General features: G+C 35.1%; 2 protein-coding genes across 3 annotated transcripts in view; one reads left to right on the top strand and one right to left on the bottom strand.

Annotated features, from left to right (window-relative positions):
• The window catches only part of LOC111050196 (organic cation transporter protein), a 293,656-nt gene that overhangs the window by 214,516 nt on the left and 57,480 nt on the right, over positions 1 to 21,660 (bottom strand). The gene's annotated exons all lie outside the window — the stretch shown is intronic.
• Positions 15,529 to 20,548, top strand: LOC120352393 (uncharacterized membrane protein DDB_G0293934-like). The gene is made up of 2 exons (XM_039432637.1): positions 15,529 to 19,720; positions 20,275 to 20,548. The coding sequence occupies exons 1-2, from the start codon at positions 16,893 to 16,895 to the stop codon at positions 20,327 to 20,329; spliced, it is 2,883 nt and encodes a 960-aa protein (XP_039288571.1). The 5' UTR covers positions 15,529 to 16,892; the 3' UTR covers positions 20,330 to 20,548.

Genomic DNA, 21,660 nt, shown 5'->3' on the forward strand with positions numbered 1-21,660 from the left:
CAAGCGAGCGCAATACATATAGAGCAAGAGGTCCTCTGCAAAGATTGATTGGTGGTTCTAATTGGACATTGTGAAATGAATGGGGATGTTTGAGCAGAACGTCGCCGCAAGTAACTGTTCTTTTATTTATATTTGTCATGTAGGTGACCTTTGTATCGATGCCATATAGGAACTGGGTCAAAGTCTTCCACTGACAGTACAAATGAATTACTCATATCATTTGCGTTCGAATCATACATGTAATTTGAACGTTATTCGTGTAAGTACGATGATTATCACGCAAATTGATTGACAGACTACCTTAGATTGATGGATTCACTCTGCTCTGGGAATTCAATGAACACCGCCGATAAGGGAGGAAGAAAATGAGAAATATGATGAATGATGAACGAGTAGAAATGAATGTTCTATATTCGACGTATTAGTTTGAAAATCGACGTATAGTCATTCGTATATAGTATATATTAGTATATATTCGACGTATTAGTCATTTTTCCTTCAAAATTCAATCAAAGAATCCAAATATAATAGTTGTTGAAGTATTTAAGTGGATTAAACTAGTAGTTCTGTGAACAGTAGAACTCACGCAGTTTTCTCATCCACTAGTAACTGATGTCACCTGTTCTAGTTGATTCAGTTCAATCACAATTCACAGTTGAATCATAATTTACTCTTGAAAACTGTTATTTGTTTTCTCCTAGATCAAAAACTCACTTATTATAATTATGTTAATAAACTCAGTTCACGGTCAGACATCTGTGTAATGCATGCAATGAATAACTTATCACTTGTCAGCTGATTGATTATGAATAATATTCTATAGTCTGATTGATCCTATCTTCAAAGTAGATGATATAATAATAGTGATATCAGAGTATGAAGGAATTCCTTTTCTTTTCATATTATCCTTAAAATGGAAAATTTCCAAAAAAACCTTGTGTATACATCGACGCGCAGTTGAAAAAGGGATATTCCTGCCAAAACTCATCGAATTCTATAAACGCGTTTGGCCGTAATCGCGTTACATACAGGCAGTCAAAAGGAAATCGAGTTGAAACATAGACCTCACTAAGTTCGGTCAATATTAAAGTCAACATAAAATTATTTATTACCAGCCATCAGGCTCGCTTTGCTCGCCATATCCGTCTAGCCAGGGGGCTCCGCCCCTTGGACACCCGACTGGATCGTCCAAAAATGAGATCATCGGGCTCGCTTCGCTCGCCTGCATTTTTCATTTGAGCATGCTTCATTCCATCAGAAAATCAAAGTTCTGGGAAAACGAAGAAAAGCTGAGAAAAACGTTGATTTTGGGCGTATCTTTGATGAAATATTAAAGTCACCTCATCACAAAATTTTCAGACCTTAGCTAAACCTCTGTACCAAACTTGAACATTTTCTGTCTATTACTCGATGAAAGAACTGAGAAAACGCAAAAAACCGCCAATTTTGGGCGTATCTTTGGCGTTTTTTCAAATTCCTCCTAACACAACATTATTACACCCCAGCTGAGCTTCTGTAGTAAATTTGATCATTCTCTGTTCATTTGTTCTCGATAAAGCTGAGAAAGCGCAAAAAACGCTGAAAAAACGCAAATTTTGGGCGTATCTTTGGCTTTATTCCAAATTCCTTCTAACACAACATCATTACACACTAGCTTAGCTTCTGTACTGAATTTGAACAATTTCTGTTCATTTGTTTTCTATAAATCTGAGGAAAAGCAAAAAAAAAAAAAAAAAACGCTAATTTTGGGCGTATCTTTAACGTTATTGCAAATTCCTTCCAACACAACATTATTATCCTAGCTGAGCTTCTGTACTGAATTTGAACATTTTCTGTTCATTTGCTCTCGATAAAACTGAGAAAGCGCAAAAAACGCTGAAAAAACGCAAATTTGGGCGTATCTTTGGCGTTATTTCAAATTCCTCCTAACACAACATTATTACACCCCAGCTGAGCTTCTATACTAAATTTGAACATTTTCTGTTCATTTGTTCTCGATAAAGCTGAGAAAGCGCAAAAAACGCTGAAAAAACGCAAATTTGGGCGTATCTTTGGCGTTATTTTAAATTCCTCCTAACACAACATTATTGCACACCAGCTTAACTTCTGTACTAAATTTGAACTATTTATGTTCATTTGTTCTTGAGAAAGCAAAAAAAAAAAAAAAAACGCGAATTTCGGGCGTATCTTTGACGTTATTGCAAATTCCTTCTAACACAACATTATCACTCCCTTGCTGAGCTTCTGTACTGAATTTGAACACTTTCTGTTCATTTGTTCTCGATAAAGCTGAAAAACGCAGATTTTGGGCGTATATTTGGAATTATTTTCAAATCCGTTCTTAAATTCAAATTCAAATTCAAATTGTTTTATTCATAAAATATTACATATTCACAAAATATAAAAGTGTTATAAATTACATGAATAAATTCTCCCTGCCTGGATGATTTGTCCGTGTCAGGGAGGAGTCGCAAATTATCAGACAGAGGGCAAACACTAGCAATAATGAAATAAATTACAAACTATGAATAATAAATAAATTTGAAAGAATAATAAGAGAGTTTATTTTAATAATAAATTTTAAAAGAGCAGCCACCCGGTCACTCTCCGCTTGTAGACGGCAACGCTAACCCCCTCAGTAGTTGAAATCTCGGCCGGTACATTACGGTAAAGCCAATGGGCTGAATGAAAACAGTTTCCAAGTTGAATTGAATTACTTAAACGGGGAAATTGAATATTTATATGCAATCTGTTTCTAGTGGGATAATAATGTTGAATTTCATTGAAGACAAAGTTACTTTTTTATGAAGACAAGTCAATTTTTTATAAATAATTGTTTTATATTTAAAACAGGGGATTCTTGGAAAAGTAAATGTGTTGGATATCTATGATTTTTGGCCAATAGTGTTTTAATAAGTGCTCTCTGTGAGACCGCAACAGGACGCAGGACACCCAAGGAGCCCCATGCCAAGATGCCATACTCAAGCAATGTCTGCACATATGCATAGTAGACAGAACGACAGTGTCCAGGACTCAGGAACCTTCCCAGCTGTGCAAAAGCATAATTCATTTTACGCAACCTCTGCCTGAGGTACTGCACATGGGCCACCCAACTCAACTTGTGGTCGAATATTATGCCAAGATATTTGTGAGTTAAGACTTGTTCTATCTCAGGACAGTTACAGTCATTGGAGAATGGGTCACCACATGAATGCATCCTGAGCACCCTGGGCCCGGGGCTATTACGAAGGAATATAGGTAGACACTTGGATTTCGAAATATTAATTATTGACAAAACATTGTTGTCAAACCAATTTTTTAGTTTAACGAGATCAGAGGAAGCATTATTGAATGTTTCAGTCCATGTGCAGCCTGTAGACACAAGTGCCGTGTCATCGGCAAAGAGGAATAATTGACCATGTAGGTGCAACCTGGATATGTTATTGATGTAAATGAGGAAAAGTAGGGGGCCCAAGGTACTCCCCTGCACCACTCCATAGTCAACTGCAATAGAATCACTGTCTGTGCCATTTAATGATATTCTCTGGGTTCTATCTTCAAAGTAGCTTCCAAACCATCTTAAGGTGAGATTCTTGAAGCCAATTGCTTCAAGTTTTGCAAAAAGTGTATTCCTATCTATTGAATCAAAGGCCTTGGCTACATCCAGAAAAGAAATTAAAACTTGTTTATTGCTAGATTGTGTGGTAACATACTTGTTAATTTCAAAAAGAGCATAGGATGTGTTTTTAGAGGCTCTAAAGCCGTACTGGTTGTTAGAAATGATGTTGTTGTTGTCTAAGTAGTTATTGACTTGGATTTTCACACATTTCTCAATTATTTTAGCTAGAGTAATCAGAAGGGAAATTGGCCGGAAGTTACTTATAATTGATTTCGAGCCAGATTTGTATATAGGTATAACTTTTGCCAATTTGCAAGACTCCGGAAAACTGCCAGAGGAAATACTGAGATTAATTATGTGTAAAAGCGGGATGAGCAGCCCATGCACATTATCCTTCAACAGCTGAGTCGGAATTGAATCCCAACCCGGCGCAGAACGCCCCCTCATGCTACCCACCACAGTCAGCAATTCATGCTCAGCAACAGGACGAAGCTCAAACACGGCACCGGTAGCGGTAGCGTAGTCAGATTCCCTCACCTCAGATGGACCAGAGGGTTGGATCACCGCAGCCAGTCGCGCCCCCACAGAGGCAAAAAATCTATTGAAATCATTAGAAATTTCTTCCACCTTTGGAGGAGGAGCAGGGTTGCCGTCATTGAAAGTGTCAACCGGAAACTTATCTTTATGAGTGGGCTGACCAGAAATCTCATTAACAACTGACCAGAATTTTCGAGGGTCTCCTCCTGCTGAATCTATTTTATTTTTATAATAAGTGAATTTAGCTCGTTTTATAGTTGAATGAAGGACATTTCTATACCGTATATATCTATTTTTTAGAGCCAGGTTGAAAGGTTGATTTTGTGACTGTTTTCTAAGTTTGTCTCTATTGCGGATTGAGTTAACCAAATTATAAGTGATCCATGGTTTTAGCCTCGAATTTTTTGCGTTATTAACAACTTTAACAGTGTTGGATGATATTATATTTTGTGAGGTACTGATAAAATTAATTGAGGATGTGTTTAGATCAGTTACAGCTGTTACGTGATCCCAGTTTTGATGAGATATAGAAAGGTTGATATTGGACCAGTTACGTATCAACTTTACCTCCTGTTGTTCAGGTCTTTTGTTTTCTCGGGTGTGAAGTATAATACATGTAGCAAAATGATCTGTCACAGTTGATTCTATTACTACTGATTTTGCGACAAATTTACTAATCCGTCTTAGAAAAAAATGGTCTAAGCAGCTATTACTGTCCGGTCTTGTAATTTTCTCTATGCACGGTATCAGATTTGCCTCACATAGCGTGTCCAAATAATCGTCACGTAATGGATAAGGATTAGGCTGTAGAAGATCGCAATATTAATATCTCCATCAAATATACATAATTTGGAATGGCGAAATTCATTATCATAGTACGCAGAGAGACCCTCGATGAACTGTGGAAAGCTGGAATTAGGACTACGATAAACGGCCAACAGATCGAATTTAACCCCCTCCCAATTAAAATTAAGAGATAAGCTCGTGGCCACTCCACCCAGCAACAGCTGACTGCAAGTAACGGATAGGCTACTATCAATATAGACGACAATACAATCGCTACTATTTAAGTTATTATAGGACCTATGCAGAGTATATCCTTGAATGTTATTTAAATCGCTATCATCCTTAAGCCAAGCTTCCGTAAGGATAATACAATGAAATTTTACTTGAAGCCCTTGCAAAAGAACTACGAAAGAATCAAAGTTTTTATTATAACTACGAATGTTTTGGTGGATAACCCTAAACGCCGTCGATTTGTCAGCATCAATGTTAACGAAATTATTTATATCATTACAGATAACACAGTCTATTAAAGGAGAATCATAAGCATCTGCATCCAGATTCATTATCTCTAAAGTAGGTAATAAAAGAAAAGAAGAAGAAAATATACAATGATTGTCGTCGCTTGCCACTCATGGTGCTTTATATGTTAAATATAAAATTTAGCAAGCCGCAAAAAGATAACAATTCATTAAATTGGATAGAGTTTAAAACAAAGTTATCATATTAGGCTTGGTAAGTTATAAATCATGTACAGTATTTGAATTTTACCTATGTATTTTTTACTGACAATGCCTTTATACATGTGTATGTTTTCGGACAGTCGCCTTTAATCTATTCTATTCTAGAAGAAATAAGAACTACTCATTGGATCTACTTACAACTTATTGGATAGATTATGATTATAATTAAATAAAAGAGATCCTCTGAATAAAACAAATAATATGAATATATATAAAAGAATAAAAGAAAAAATATGAAAAAGTAGTTCACTGAACTATCATAATATTATAGAAGAATGTACATATCGTGTACAATATGCTGAAGAAAACAGCATAAGGATTAAACAAAAAATTCTTTACTCATTGCCGACATCCTTCACTAAAACTTGTAAAAAGAAATAAAAATTTTTTTACTTTATGCAAGAATATTTATCAGAAGTTTCATTTTTATTGCACTCTAATGTTTGGAAGTTTACTTTTTTATTGCTTGAATGAAAGTTTGCGCTGTAAAATGAAAAAAAATGTATATATGTATATTTTTTTACAAGAAGAAAACAAATCTCGTCCGATAGAAATGCTTATAATCCAGTTGTTTCAAATTCAGTAAGTTGAGGATAGTATTACCGTATTGTATTGGTTTTCTTATACTAGAGTGAGTATAATATAAATATTGAACATTTTCCATTCGTCCTCACCACTCTTATCCTCGCCATCATTGATGTTATCTGTTGGTTCAGGAGTTTGGGATGCGGATTTAAACTCCTCAAGTTGGTCCAAATTCATGATCCGGAAAACAGGGCTTGTTGCGCTTTTCCTGGCTAACACTCTTCCTTCGCGGACCCATACGGAAGCCAGTTTGTTCGTCTTCAGCAGGGCTCTCGCAGCATTGAAAATGGAACTCGTATGCTGCGCCAGATGTTCATTGATGTAAATCTGTCTGTTTGGAAATTGATTATAAAGTTCTACGGCAGAAAGACCTTTCCTCTGCTTCCTCGCATGAATCCATTCACTTTTCGTCAAAAGAGAAACAAAGTTCACGACAATGGGCGGCGGGTTATTTTTATTTCTGTTAGGTAGTCTATGCGCTGCTGAAACATCATATTCATCGTGTCTGATGTTCAACAAGGCTGCTATTCTTTGTAAAATGATGAAAACATTCTCACCCTTTGTAACAGGGATGCCAGTGATTATAACATTGTTTTTTCTTGTGTGTTGCTGAAGATCAGCAACCTGCAATTTCAAGAATTTCACTTCATCACAGAGACGAGAGTTCTCAATCACCAACTTATCTATACTTTCTGTGTTCTTACCACATTTTTTTTCAATATAATTGAATTGAGTTTTTAGCTCACTGAGGTCTTTTTTTACTGGACTTGGACTTGATCAAGTTTAGCATTTGTTTCTATTCGGAAAGCTTTGAGAATAGAAGCTACACTGTCCTGTTCACTGTCTTGATGACTACACATTTCACACTTCCAGTTTTTTCTAAGGCTGCATTTTTTATTTGGGTCACTAGACTTATCGTTCAAACAAGCAGGGTGAAACGCACCATTGCACGCTGTACACTTGAAGCAGTCTTGCTTGCTCACTTGGACACTGGATTTACACTTTTTGCACGTGTCTGACATTTCCAAAAGTGATAGAAGAAAGGAAACTAAAATGAATTAAAACTGAAAAACTACAAACTGAGAGAATTCGAAGAGTTCGGTATTGCGGAATTCAGGCAGAAGCACGGAGCAGCAAACGACAACCAGTTAGCGAGATAACGGACGGTTCGAAAATAGATGTTTAATCATCGGCTGACCGACTGCGACTTGGCTCTAAAGGGCCAACTGAACATACCTGCCAAATTTGAACGTTTTTAGTCCGGTACATTTTTAGTTCTGCGAGTGAGTGAGTGAGTGAGTCAGTCAGTCAGTGAGTGCCATTTCGCTTTTATCAAATAGTTGAGCGAGAAAAACATATTTAATTTGTTTAGTAGTTCTGAAATTTTTATATTCCCCGCTATTATTATAACAAAAACACAAATAATTTAGGGAAGTAATCCTCCCAGTGGTAATCTAGTGATCTATTGAGATGATATAGGCAACCAACTCTCCTTTTGCAGGAAGGACAGTTTTAATGTGCTTCGAGATGACTTCCGAAGATTTGGAACCTACCTGAACAATATCTACCTTTTCATCTCCACATCATCCTTCTCGTCGTCCTCGCACCAGCCTTAGCCTAGAGCTTATGTGGCTATCATCCTCAGCAGATAATTCTCACACATTTTGCCAATTTCTGACAATACATATTAATTATTATTGTTTTTCTCTCTATAGTGTATTTTCATTTAGCGAACTCCATACTTCGATAATTTCCAATTATAATACTGTTGAAAAGCAGTGCGGGAGTATAAGTGGAAGTTCTGTAAGTAAATAAGGCAAGTGGGTGAAAAAATATACTCTGCAAGTGATGAAACTTATCACGACTTGATGAATTTGGCTACAAATTCTCGAAGTTGAGCGTGGAAGACAGTGTCAAGAACATAATAACCAAAATGGAACTAATTATGCTCCATGATGCGAAATAGTTTTATTGTTTGATTGAAACGATCTGACAAGCTACACAATGAGAAGCACAAATAGCTTGAAATATTTTCCAAAATCGACTTTGAACCATAAGCTCATACTTTTCTGAATGGTAGATGAGGGATACCATCAGAGAAAAAGGAGATGAAAATATCTTAATTAGTAGGCTTAAGTAGTATCACATCGTTTACTTCCATGTGTATCTTAACCGAAACTAATGAACTTCATTTGCAGAATGCAATCAACAATCAATAACTTTAATCCTATGCTCAATTAAAATTTAGTTCTCTAGTTGATAGAATTTACAGTAATAATCGATTATAATTCTCCATTATCTATGGAATTATATCATATAGTTGGGGAAAAACCGCATAAATCGGCCTGAATAATACTCGAACTTGAAGTAAAGTTCACAAGTCATTAGTTCTCATTAACGGGTGTTGAGAACACATTAAGCAGGTACCGTTGAACATGTTAAATCATACTTCTAGAAACTCTTAAATAGAATGCTCTGTTTGTGAGTGGTAGTATACGTGCAGCGCTAGTGAACAACGATGTTTGATGCCTAGGGACTGGATTTGAAGCTACAAACGAAGAATTTCTCAAAGGAAGGGGAATGGAGACTAAGGTAGGAATGGTTTTATTGAATTCAAAAATCAATTTCATCTCTCTTCCAATATCACAGCAATTTTGAGGTTTATTTTTACATAATTATTATTCTGATAGAAGTTGACTGATTGGGTTGAGTGTAGCCCACAAGAATGAACCCTACGTAGATGGAACCCTAAAAAGCTACTCACGGGATTTTCTTTCTATCACAGGAATCTCACCAACTTTCAACTCATAACCAACTGTTTATAGTGAGATTCACGATATAAATTCAGCACCTAATTGACAACAGTTTGTTATTCTTGTTTGTTATAAGACAAAAAGCAGATAGCTCTATCTTTTCCCAAACCACACTGTTGCCGAATCGGTTTTAGTCTATGAAGAATTATAATGAACCAACTCACCAGAATATTCCATGCCAATTATGAAAATTTATCCTATTATATTGAGCGAGCAATTTCTGTATTTTTATATCTGGTTATTTATCTGATTATTTATATTTATTCATTATCTGGATATTAATTTATGTCCAACGGATCTCGAAAACGGCTCTAACGATTTTCACAAAATTTGGAACATAGTAGGTTTATGATATAAAAATTCGATTGCACTGGGTCTAATCCTTGGGAAAACTCGCTGAACTACATTAAAAGGATAATTCATCCTTGGCTGAAACAGCTGTTGATAGTAAAAACGTGAGTGAGCAAGTGAGTATGTGAAAAATCAAAATATCGCATCTCCGAAATTCATGAGATGACATATAGCCAGCAGTGAAATATAAACATGATCATTTTAGAGAATTTTGTTCTGTTTATCAGTAAATAAAAATATCGAGCGAAGCTCGGTGCCCAGATATTTAATCAATGATGGGAAGATATATTTAATTGTTAAATATATTATTTTTCGAATAAATATGATTGATCATTATTAAAAAAATAGCCAATTAGCCTAATATAATATCAGATATACAGAGAATACTGTGGAAATGGAAAATTTTAACTATGCCATCCTATCATTTCCACTGATTCTATAAGGTGAATCTCACTGCAGATCAAACAGTTTGAGAGCGAAATCTGAATATTATTAATGGGAATAGATTATTCCAATTCCCTTTGCTATAGTATATAGATTGAATGTAGACATACATTCTGTACTTGCAGCTTTTTTGCCGCATGTTCAAACTGGTTTTCTTGTTCTGACATGGGCTCTCCTGTTCGCTCTCTAGTGACCAACTCTCCAACTAATAAGAAGTTCTGGTTTATCTTTTTACTGGTAGACGGCGCTCAATGGCAAACTCGAATACATTGATTCTAGAACATAACAGTGCGGTATTAAAATAGTTGGAAACAAGGCTATTAAGGCGTATTAAGATTTTTAAAAGTATATAATTATGCTATTTTAAACATTCCACTGTGAATTTAAAAATAAGTACAGCCTTGACTTTCCTAAGGAAAATACAATAATCCTTCTATCGTACAAGTAGAAACTATAGAATTCACATGGCGACATAGGCCTTTTATTTATTTTATAGCTGTATATTATTCATTTGAATAATACAATTCCAATAATAAAAAATGATGAATTATAGATAATCTGTTCATTATTTATCATTTTAGATCATCACGTCTGTGTACTACTGGACTGATTAACTTGTAATTTTGCATTATAGATTCTTAATCAACCGATGATGGTTATAGGCCTATTTTCAATATTTCAAAATACCATTACATCAAGTTTTTAGTTCGTCGTGTTTTCAATTTGTCATGCTCCCAGCGTCCCAGTTGTATAGGAACAGATGAACATTGCTTTTAAAAGGGAAATATGATGATATGTATGATTGGGGATCCTATTCGAATGAAAGCAATTGATTTTGTGTCGCATCAAAATTTTGTTCCGCCCATCCTGGAACCGCCATTTTTAAATTTCTGAAATTTGAAGGTGGTCATATAATACATGATTCCGATTCAGAATTTCAAGAGAAAATGAATGGTTAACTGCACATCGATATCTCAAACCGTTCAAAGTTTATTCTCATTGAAAGATACTGATAACCATCTATTCATCATTAGTCCAGTAAACGAAAGATTATAGAGGGAAAAGTTTGGAACACAATTTTCAACTTCACAGCTCTCCAGAGGAAAGTGAGAGGATTAACATATCAAAAGTCCTCACCCCTACCCCCTGTGCTAAATGGGTGGGGGTGGTTTGAAAGTACCATTTATTCATTTTTCGCATATATCTCGGAAACTATGCATCTTATGAACATTTATATTCTATGCAAAATTGAAGCTTACAAAATTATCAACAAGTTTTGTCCTTCACATATTTTCCATATCTCTCACAGTTTCTGAGATATTTGCCCATGAAAGTGAGAAATTTTTAGAAATAACACTTTTGCCTCCAATTTTTTCATTATTTCGGCCTTCTGATTTTTGAACGATTGATGAAGAAAATCCTTGCTAATCATAAACTGATAGAGCATCAAATTATCTTCAATTTAATGTATATGTTCACTATTTTACGCATTTCCCTACGACTGTTGCAGCAGTTTTAGTGTTGAGAGTGAAATTTTCTATTCAGAAAAATAGATCAGTTGACAATGGAATTTGGAGGGAATGTTTGTAACACAATTTTCGACTTTGCAGCTTTGTTGAGACTAGTTTGGATATGAGCATAACAAAAATCCCAACCCCTACATCATGTGCTGAAGGGATGAGGGTGGTTTGAAGGTTGCATTTTCCACTTATTACTTACGTGCTTATATCTTGGGAACAATGTATTCTATTGACATAATCAACAAAAAAAAAAATGAAGCTTAATAAATTTCCTACAAGTTTTGTTCAGTAGATATTCTGGATAATCCGATAGATTTCGAGATATTCATGTTCTTAAGTGATGTATTTTCGAAAAACCAGATTTCCCTATATTTTTTCGCTTTTTCAAGTCTTATAACTTCTCAACAATTTGATGAGACAAGAATGTGCTGATTACGAGATTGTAGAGCATTGAATCATCTTTCATTTCATGTATAATTCAACTACTTCACGCATTCCCATACGACTGTTCCAGCAGTTTTAGTTTTGAGTGTCTTTGTTTGGTAGAAAGTTTAGAAACATCCACTGTGTTTACTTCTGCAGACGTTCCAATAGATATTCAATATAAGTGTTCATACTGAAGCACACTGCCAATTCATGATAACAAAATAGTGTGATATTCGAAAAAAGTCACTTGTTGCAAATCTTGAGATTTGACACTCAAAACTAAAACTGCTGGAACAGTCGTATGGGAATGCGTGAAATAGTCGAATTATACATGAAATGGAAGATAATTATTTAATGCTATACAACCTCGTAATCAGCACATTCTTGTCTTATCAATTGTTGAGAAGTATGAATAGCCATTACGATCAAATATAAGAAATTACTCACATCTCTCATCAACTCGTACTTTTTGATCAAAAAATATTAACAAAAAATATAAAAGTTATAATGAATGAACTCACGGCTAGTAATCAAGTTTGTCTTTTTCTGGCCATGCTACAAATAAATGTAGGTTTATGTTTGACACCTTGATTTGTGATCTTGTATATTAAGAAATTTTTTAATGTGATTTTTGTTTGCAATAAAATTTGAATTTGAAAAAAGAATTATCAACAAACTCCTAACCAAAGAGAATCTCTGTGCTCTGTTCTAATCGGAATGTATGAGACTCTATATGCAGCTGATAGAAGGCGCAAACCGAACTGGCAAAGCATACAAAAATGGAACAAACACGTTGAAAGCTTGCGCTTTCGATTTACGGAAAATTAAATTCGATCAGCTGATTGATAGAATTATTTTAAGCTTTCCAATGATTACAACATATGTTTAGAATATCATGTGTCAATTATCTCAGTTCCATATGGCATTCACCTTACCATGTCCATAACCTCACTTAATAGGATCCTTTTTCATATTTTGAAACCCTTAGAGACAAAATATCTCAAAATCCGTTCTTAGTGCGCGTCTAGCATGTTTAAAGAATATTTGTGCAAAGTTTTAAGTCTGCAGGCCAATTAGTTTGAGCTGTAGTGTGATTTTACATAGAAATTTTCGAAAAATGCCCTCTCCTGAACCCCCCTGTGCTCAAAAATTCTGATCGGAATTTTTCTGCATAGATCTAATTTTTTTCGTAGCTGAACAAAAAAGTTCCTCATGACTTTGCTGTGCAATGAGCGGTTGAAAAGTACAACATTTTTGGGGGACCCCAGCTCCCTCAGGAGGGCAAATTTCTGAAAATCCTTTCTTAGTGGATCTTTTGAGGCTATCATAAACAATTGTGCAAAATTTCAAGTTTGTAGGCTCAGTAGTTTGGGCTGTGGTGTGATTTCAGTCTGTCGGGGCTTAGCCTTTTATAGATATATAGAAGATAGATAGAATAGATAGAAGATAGATAGATAGATATAAGATAGATAGCCTGCTAGATAGATAGCCTGATAGAAGATAGATAGATATAGATATAGAGAAAAAAGAAGAAGATAAAGTAAAGAACTGGGTTTTATACACGTACGAGATAGGAAAATTATGTTTGAAGCATCATCACGTCTGAACTACTGAGCTGATAAACTTGAAATTTTGCATATAGATTCTCGAGGATGGTTATAAATGATTTACATTCCCGAGGACGGTTATAGGCCTATTTTCAATTCTTCAGATTTCATAAGTCAAGTTTTCAGTTTGTTAAGTTTCAAAATGTACCCTTGCGAAAGCACGTGTTACCTACTAGCGTTTTCTATTAAATTACCGTATATTAATTTGATGAAAACCTATAGGAGAAGGAATTCCAATCAACAATTGAAAATCGTATAAGAGTATTCTATTTCTATCATGAATATTTCATACTAATAATAGCTTTTATATTAAGAATTACAATAAGATTATCAGTGTATAATAATGTCATTTTCATTCTGTTTTCTTTCCTTGTTGCCATGTACGAGTTAGGTTGTAAAGTAATGAATTAGCGTCATGATAGGTGCTTCTAATTTTCTTATTTTTCACTTAAGTTAACTAACTCAACGAATTTACTCAAAATAAAAGCTGAACGTAATATTAGCCAGTTGTCTTCCTTTGATTAGATACAAACGATATGTACTTTTGTTTAGTATATAACCATAGAGAATACATAGACACTATTATTTCTTATACTTTCTCTATTCTTATACTATGATAATCCTATAAAGGTGCGTACAGACTTATGTGCCATAAACAGGTGCGCTCCACTTCTCATCAGCTCTATTATGGCTCTATTTGTACACAACAAGTAAGATACAGTGTTATAATAGGATAGCATTAGCTGGTGAAAAGTGAAATGCGCTTGTTCGTGGCGCATAATTCACACACTTCAACAATGAAGACTTTTTTGAAGGCTATTTTTTCACTGTGTAATAACTACAGACATTTTCTGTAATTGAAAATGACTGCCATCACTTCTTCGGCCAGTGTTCCATTGATGATCTAAGGATGATCGGTAAAGAATAGCAAGCTCATCCCAATACTTTTATTCCATAAATTTGTGTTAAAAATTTGTAGATTTGATTGGTATATATAGAAACACAGATAAGACAAAAATTCAGTGACTTTTTAGTGTCAGTGTAGAGAGCAATAATAATATTAGGTGGTGTAGACTGATAGCAGATAGAATTCATTCACTTGATGTAAATGTGCTGTATATGATTACAACTCATTTCCATAAACAGCATTCAAATACTCAGTGAATTTTTCCAAACTCCTTTCCATTCTCTAGTCCTTGCTCCAGCTACATTATCCACGTAACTTAGTTTTCGACATTCCGACTAGTTCATTTTTTTTTTAATTTGAATCAAAGCTTTGCAAATTTGAAATGGAAGAGTTTTGTTTGTGATTCGTTGATTATGTCGAACATTGTATGATTTGTGCTCATATGAATGCGTGGATAAAACATTCATGAATAATATTCTCTCATCCGAGTATAACGAAGTCTGCCACGCATTTTGTGCTACAAAAAAAACCTGGATGTTTTTCACGTTTTCGAATTTAAAATTAGTTCTCATAGCCTGGTAAACGATTCTATTAAACATGACATCCCGCTGGAAATGTTTTACAGCGCTACGTAACTTGATATTATTGTCATACTAATTTACATAGATGACCTGGTGCAATATGTGTTTTGCTTTTATTATTCCGTATTTGTAATCTACCACTGTGTATACGTCCTGTGGCTAGCTTATTTGCCACGTGCTGTAATATGCTGCGTTTCAGATCCTGGAATCCCATAGAGTATGGGTACTACAGGAGCTCCCAGATGTTTGAATTATTCATTGGCCTATTTTTCAAAAGATTTGACATGATTATTCCGCAGTCGAGACGATTAATAAAATAGCTTGGAGCGAAAAGCAATATTTTCTCTTTTCCAACGTCAGAGCTGTCAAGAATACGACAGATGCTAAAGTTTACGTCACAGTATAAAAGTCAATACTGAATATCAAAAGAATGTCATGACTATTTTGGTTCCTGATAAATGATTCTCTAAGAATTCAAGTTTCATTCTAGTTGGTATGTCTAAATCACAAGCATAATGATAACAGTGCAGTGTGTTATCAGATCTTCAAATGGGGAATTTCAAGATGACGAATACAAGTCTATTTAGAGTACAGTAGTGGGGGTTCCAGATCCAGCTCTGGAAGAGATATTTAGACTGAAAATTCGAACAGACGACTTGGAGGACTCAAGCCAACTGAAAACCATTCGAAACGGCGAAGAGTATGATGTCGGAAAGATTTTCAGCCATCTTCAAATAACTCAAAGACCGAGACCAGTTATAAATTTAAGACCAAATGGGGGCCATCTCGTGATCCATAAAAATAATAATGATAAAGATCATAAGCCTCATCATCTTTCTCACAACGACGAATATATTCCAATTAAGATACCGTCAGATACGGAATACGTTATAAAACCACTGCATGATAGTCATCATAACCATGGCGGGTACTACATAACAAAGCCTGAGGTACAGGATCATCACAATCATCATGGAGAATATAATCACGAATACAATATTCATGAGAATGGACATAATAATCATGAATACAATAATCATGAACACTTCAATGGATACAACGATCATAAGTATCCTCATGATTATTATCCGAATTACTATCAAAGTAGACCTTATAATCATGGAAACAAACCGTCAACTCATGGATCGTATGGTCATTCACCAAGACCTTCAATTGACTCTTATTATTATAATGGACATCATTCCAGTAAACCCCATGAGAACTACCATGGTGACTACAAACCTCCTCATAGTCATGTTCCTCATGGTGAATCCAGCTTCCATCATGATCATAAACCGTATTACCATGGAAATCACGATAATTATGCACATTTGAATCATAAATACCACGAGAAACCAAACATAGGATACGATTTCCATCATGATAATCACCGACCCTACCATAATGGATATGAATCACATTCTAATAGTCATTCGTCTCATGATAAACCTCTCCATAGTTATTACAATTATTATGATATCCATAAACATGGAGATAATAGTCATTTTCATGGGCCTTCGAATGAAAATCATGAACCTTATCACCATTATGATCAATTCAACCATCATGATGATAAAAATGACTATCATTCAAGCTCACACAAGCCCACACATAATATTTACAAACCAAGTGAACCAGCTCATAAACCACATAAAAACTATCATCACAAACCATCAAAGCCATCTCATCCACATGGATCCAATGGAGATTCACACAATCATCATGGTCTATCTCATCATGAAGGAAATTTGTGGAAGCCTTATGTGAGTGGTGTTAACAATCATAAAACAGTTAAACATAAAGACAAACCGAAGCGTTATCAGCTACAGGAACAGAATGAGCAAATCAAAAGTAATTCGGAATCTTCAATTAGTGAGGCATCATTTCATACGGAGAGGCTTGAATCTACAGTCAGACTTCAGAAGGACAAAACTGTCAATCATACCGAAAAGAACTTACACTCCACTGCTAAACCAATGCATGGCTCAGTTGAAAATACCACCAATTCAGCTATGAATGTACATGTGGATAAAATCTCTGAAAGCACTTCTCCAACTCAAACAGGAGGACATGTGATGCACATTATTGTCAACAAGAATAAAAATACTCATGGACCACTCAGTTCACACATTCAACATACTTCCAAACCAAATACTTACAAAAACAAAACGTCACCATTGATAACTGAAACCAACACTGAGTATGGGAATAATTCAAAACCGCATTCAACCACTTCATATGAGAAGCCGAAACCAATTCTTGTCACTGCTTCAAATAGACCAAATACATCTCATAACCATGCGAGTGAGACACACTCAAACGTAGATAGACCTGAACAGAAGCCTGATAACTTTACTCCTGAACATGAACCGAACAATAACAATCACTTTCCGAATGAACACCATGGCAATCATTATGGAGTAATAGAGCCAGTTTTTGAAACGCAGTTCCCATCGTCTGGAGCCGTTTCAGGCATTGAGGAGAACTCCGATCTTCATCAACAACTAATTTTCATGCCAAATAATGGGGAGAGCTCAGATGAGTTTGTTGAGAACTCATATGAGCTTATCTCATCTCATGAAGGCAATCATCATGAACCTCATAGCTCTTTAGAACTAGGAGGTGCAACTGGAGATTATCAGATCAATAACCCTCATCATCATAATAATGGCCCATATTTTCATGAAAATTATAACTTGGATCTTCAAAGTGGGGAAGAATCGTCTGATAAATCGGGAGAAGATAACTATGGATCTTACCACCAATCCAACAATCATCAATGCCATACTCCTGGGAATCATGATTATCATCATCATAGCAAACCCAATAGTCAACAATCACACTCACAGAAACCAAGCTATAATTCTTATCCCCATCGAACTCATTATCATGGTCATCACAATAATGAAAGACCAAATAGATTTAGCTCTTCTCATAAACTAGAGTTCAATGATTATCACAAAGAGCTATACAGACCTTATCAGGATGAACAGAACTCACATAGCAATCATCATAATTACTATGAGAAGCCTGTGAGTAATTATCACACTCATCAGGTGTCAAAACCATTCAGCATCGATCATGGATCTCCTTATGGTGTTTCAGGAATTTTCATAAATAATTTCAAGAAAAGGCCCAATTTTTGGTACAATCATAGAAGTAGTGAATATGAGAATAGTATAGAGACATTCAGAGATGATGATTATAGGGAGAGAAGACGCAACAGTGGAGGAGATAGCTCTCTCAGGAAAAGTGTAGATATCAAAGATGAAGAAGATTATCGGAGCAGATCACATACATCCAAAAACTCTGGCTATGAGTCTGTGTATAAAAAGTCATCTAAATATGATGTCGGAAATCCTCACTCAAGCTCAAGGAGGTATCAGTATAGTGATATCGATTCTTCCGATGAAGAATATAGTTACTCCATCCCTGAGACCTTTTTAGGAAACTTTAGAGATGGAAGACCACCAACTATTGAATATGATTTGAAAGAAGGATATAACAATCATTTGATACAAGAAGCAGAGAAAGCATTGGCGTATGTGATGAATCCATATGCTTATAGGCCTAATATTGTTCAGCATAATGGATTGCAGCATACCAGTCACCAGGGTTTGCTTATCGATCCAAATCATCACCAACAACATAATATATACAACTACATACAGCCACACCACGGACATCACAGCAATCGCCATGAATATGCTACTTCAACCCCCAAGTATCATCATTCTGTGGGTCTTGAAACAACACACACACCAGGTCACAACCCAAGCATACATAGTGCAGGCCATCATAATACACTTGCTCATGAACATCCGGAAGCATTGCATAGCCATCAGTCTAATAACATTCCAGTCAAGTATGTGTACATCCCTGTCTTGAACAATTTTCAACCTTATATGCAGGAGTATGCAACAAAAATGGCAATACCATCAAGTTTGAGTTCTAATACTCTCAGTTCAAACCTCAAATTGAATAGATCGAATGCAGATTACTCCAAAAGATTGGCTTCATCTCAATCAAGTTCAGCAGTGAATAGTCAAGAACAAGTTGTTAAACCTTCAATGAAAATTTTTGAAGCACCAATTCGTATTTCCTCATCTCTTCCAGTAGAGACTCCACAAGTTGTACACGAGAGCTCTCCTTTATTATTACACCTCCTGAACAGTCCTAAGCTAACCTACCTAGAGGCATTTCCTGGAAATGTAGACTTGAATGCACGTGATAGTAAAGAGCATTTGAGAAGAGTTGAACTCTTGGAGGAAGAGGAAGAAGTTAAAGTTGAAGCCGAAGATGATGACAAACCTATCACATCAAATTGGCATCAAACTCAGGAACTACATGAGAAATATTCATCAAAATGCAAAGACGTTTGGGATAGCATTCTTTTTGCACAAAAATATGGTATCGAGAAACAGGGACGTCCGTTTTCAAGGTCAAAAGATGAAGTTTCAACTGCAGTCCAGGAGTTAGAGAAGAAAGTTGAGTCTCTGATCAGCAGGAGGAAACGTTCGAATACCCTGGAGCCAGAGTCAGGTCAGGATTCTCTTGAATCGAATTGCATAGAAGTATTGAAAAATGCACTGCTTTCACAATTGGAAATACTGGACATAAAGCGGCGAGAAGAAAAAAACAAGGATAACAAGGATGGAACACAGACAATGGACAAGTTGGAAGGTGATGATCTGAGATTGGCAGAGTCAATTACAGTACCTGAGTCAGTACCAGTGAACGAACTAAAAAAAGATGACTTGCCTATCACATTCGAAAGTGAGCAGCAAGTTGAAATGAATGATAGGTGAGTTATATACAAGTCATAATTGATTGGTTTAAAATAGTTGTACTCTGAATACGGTATAGTTGTACTTTATACTGTACTTTGAATTCTCATAGCGTATTTCCGCAATATTTTATAATAATCAATCCACTATTATCATCACATAATATAATCGAGAAAAACAGTTCATCTTAGTTCCTCAGTTCAGTGCACGTGGCTTTATGGCCAAAGTTATTTCGATAATGATTATTTATTTATTTATTTGAAAATTTACATGATCGAGGCAAATTGTTACCGTTTTATGCTGATTCTATCAAAAAGGCCTACGCTCTCTTCTACGCTCTTTCTCTCAAACAATAGAAATTTTGTAGCCCAATCAAGATGATGTATTTATCTTTTTCTTCAATTAGACCTACTCGGATGATGTAAGATGATATTTTAAATTATGAAAAAGGATTGATCATAACATTTTTTTTTAGTTTTTCAGTATTCATTTTAATTGGCCAACAATAAGTGATTTTCAAACTAATCCTATTGATTTCAAAAAAAAATTATAAAGTGAATTTGTCTTTCAGAGTAGAGGCTGAACAGCAGGAAAGCCTGGATTCCAGTCAAGACTATCATTGGTGATAAGTCATAGAAGCCTTCTTCTCTAGTGGGATATTTTTGGCCAAGCATTTCTAGTCCCATCTCTATTCGAAGAGGTTTGACACAAATCTGGCTAATCTACTAAGTCGACTCTAACATAAGTCCCCATTAATGTTTAATCATACTGTATACTGTATTAATCATTCCATACTGTATTGATTGCCCTTAAAATAAACATACATTTCCCTATTCTGCTTGTAACCCATTGATGAATTGATAATGTCCATATATTATATTGCTGCCAGGATTTTTGAAATGTTAAACTTAATTGTAGCCTGAAAGGATTAATTTATCTTATTATAAGAATTATTTATTACTCTTTTCCATGTTTTTGTGTTATTTCTCTCCATTCTTCTCAATGCTCGGAAAATGAATTTCATCTTTGATGAATCATTGTAAATTTCAATGTCTTTAACTCTGCAAAGCAAACTGATTCCACCTTTCAAAACAAATTTCTATTTACAGAAGTCACGTTGATAATTTCAATCTTGCTTCCACAAAAACACATCACTACTCATCAGAATTTGAATTGTTTGATGTACCGTTGACTATAAGCAAAATAAAATAGGTTGACTCGAAAATCTTAGCTTACGATAATTAAAATATATCATAAAGTGAGAGTGGTTCTTTGGTAGGGAAGATCCTGAACGATTGACGGAGAGTTCCAATCTAGTCAGTTGCCAGTTATTAATTCCACTCATGAATTATTTCGCTTAACACCAACGTACAAAATCGAAATTGATAAGATTTCCAGTCAACACTCTTTCTCTTTCATAATTATACGTTAGTAAGTTGATGGCAGAGTTGACTAATATACGACGTAAACAAATCAAACAATGTACTGTATTATTTATTATGTCTGATGTTTTCAAGGATAAGCGGATGTTTGAGGGCTCAAACAAGCAATAAAAATAATTCATGGGGGATTGAAAGTGATGTTACTGAAAAATTTCAGGGACTTTTCTCTTCAAATGATATTGCAGTATCATTCAGTTCCACTTTGATTTGAATTATTGAGTCAAGTCTGCAATATGAGTAGTTTTTAATATGATTATATTATCGAAGACAAGTTGATGAAATGGATAGTTAGAATTTTCAAGATCGATATTCCCACTCTAATATAAAATTACATAATTATTATACACAAAAACACAACACGCAAATAATACGGAATTAGAAACTGAATGATGACTCGAGAGAGAGTTTAGAAATTATTCAGTACGAATAAACTATTTTTACATCGTATTGAGAAATGTGAAAATTTCAATGAGCTTTGATAATTGATAGGAAAAATCAATACATAGGGAATCAGG

Source organism: Nilaparvata lugens, chromosome 7 (genome assembly GCF_014356525.2).
Source record: "Nilaparvata lugens isolate BPH chromosome 7, ASM1435652v1, whole genome shotgun sequence".
Taxonomy (NCBI): domain Eukaryota; kingdom Metazoa; phylum Arthropoda; class Insecta; order Hemiptera; family Delphacidae; genus Nilaparvata; species Nilaparvata lugens.

Excerpts from the sequence above, each read along its gene's own strand:
- LOC120352393 (XM_039432637.1), top strand. The coding sequence starts at position 16,893 with ATGCATGGCTCAGTTGAAAATACCACCAATTCAGCTATGAATGTACAT. Across the intron at positions 19,721-20,274 it reads CAAGTTGAAATGAATGATAG|AGTAGAGGCTGAACAGCAGG; the intron begins GTGAGTTATATA and ends TTTGTCTTTCAG.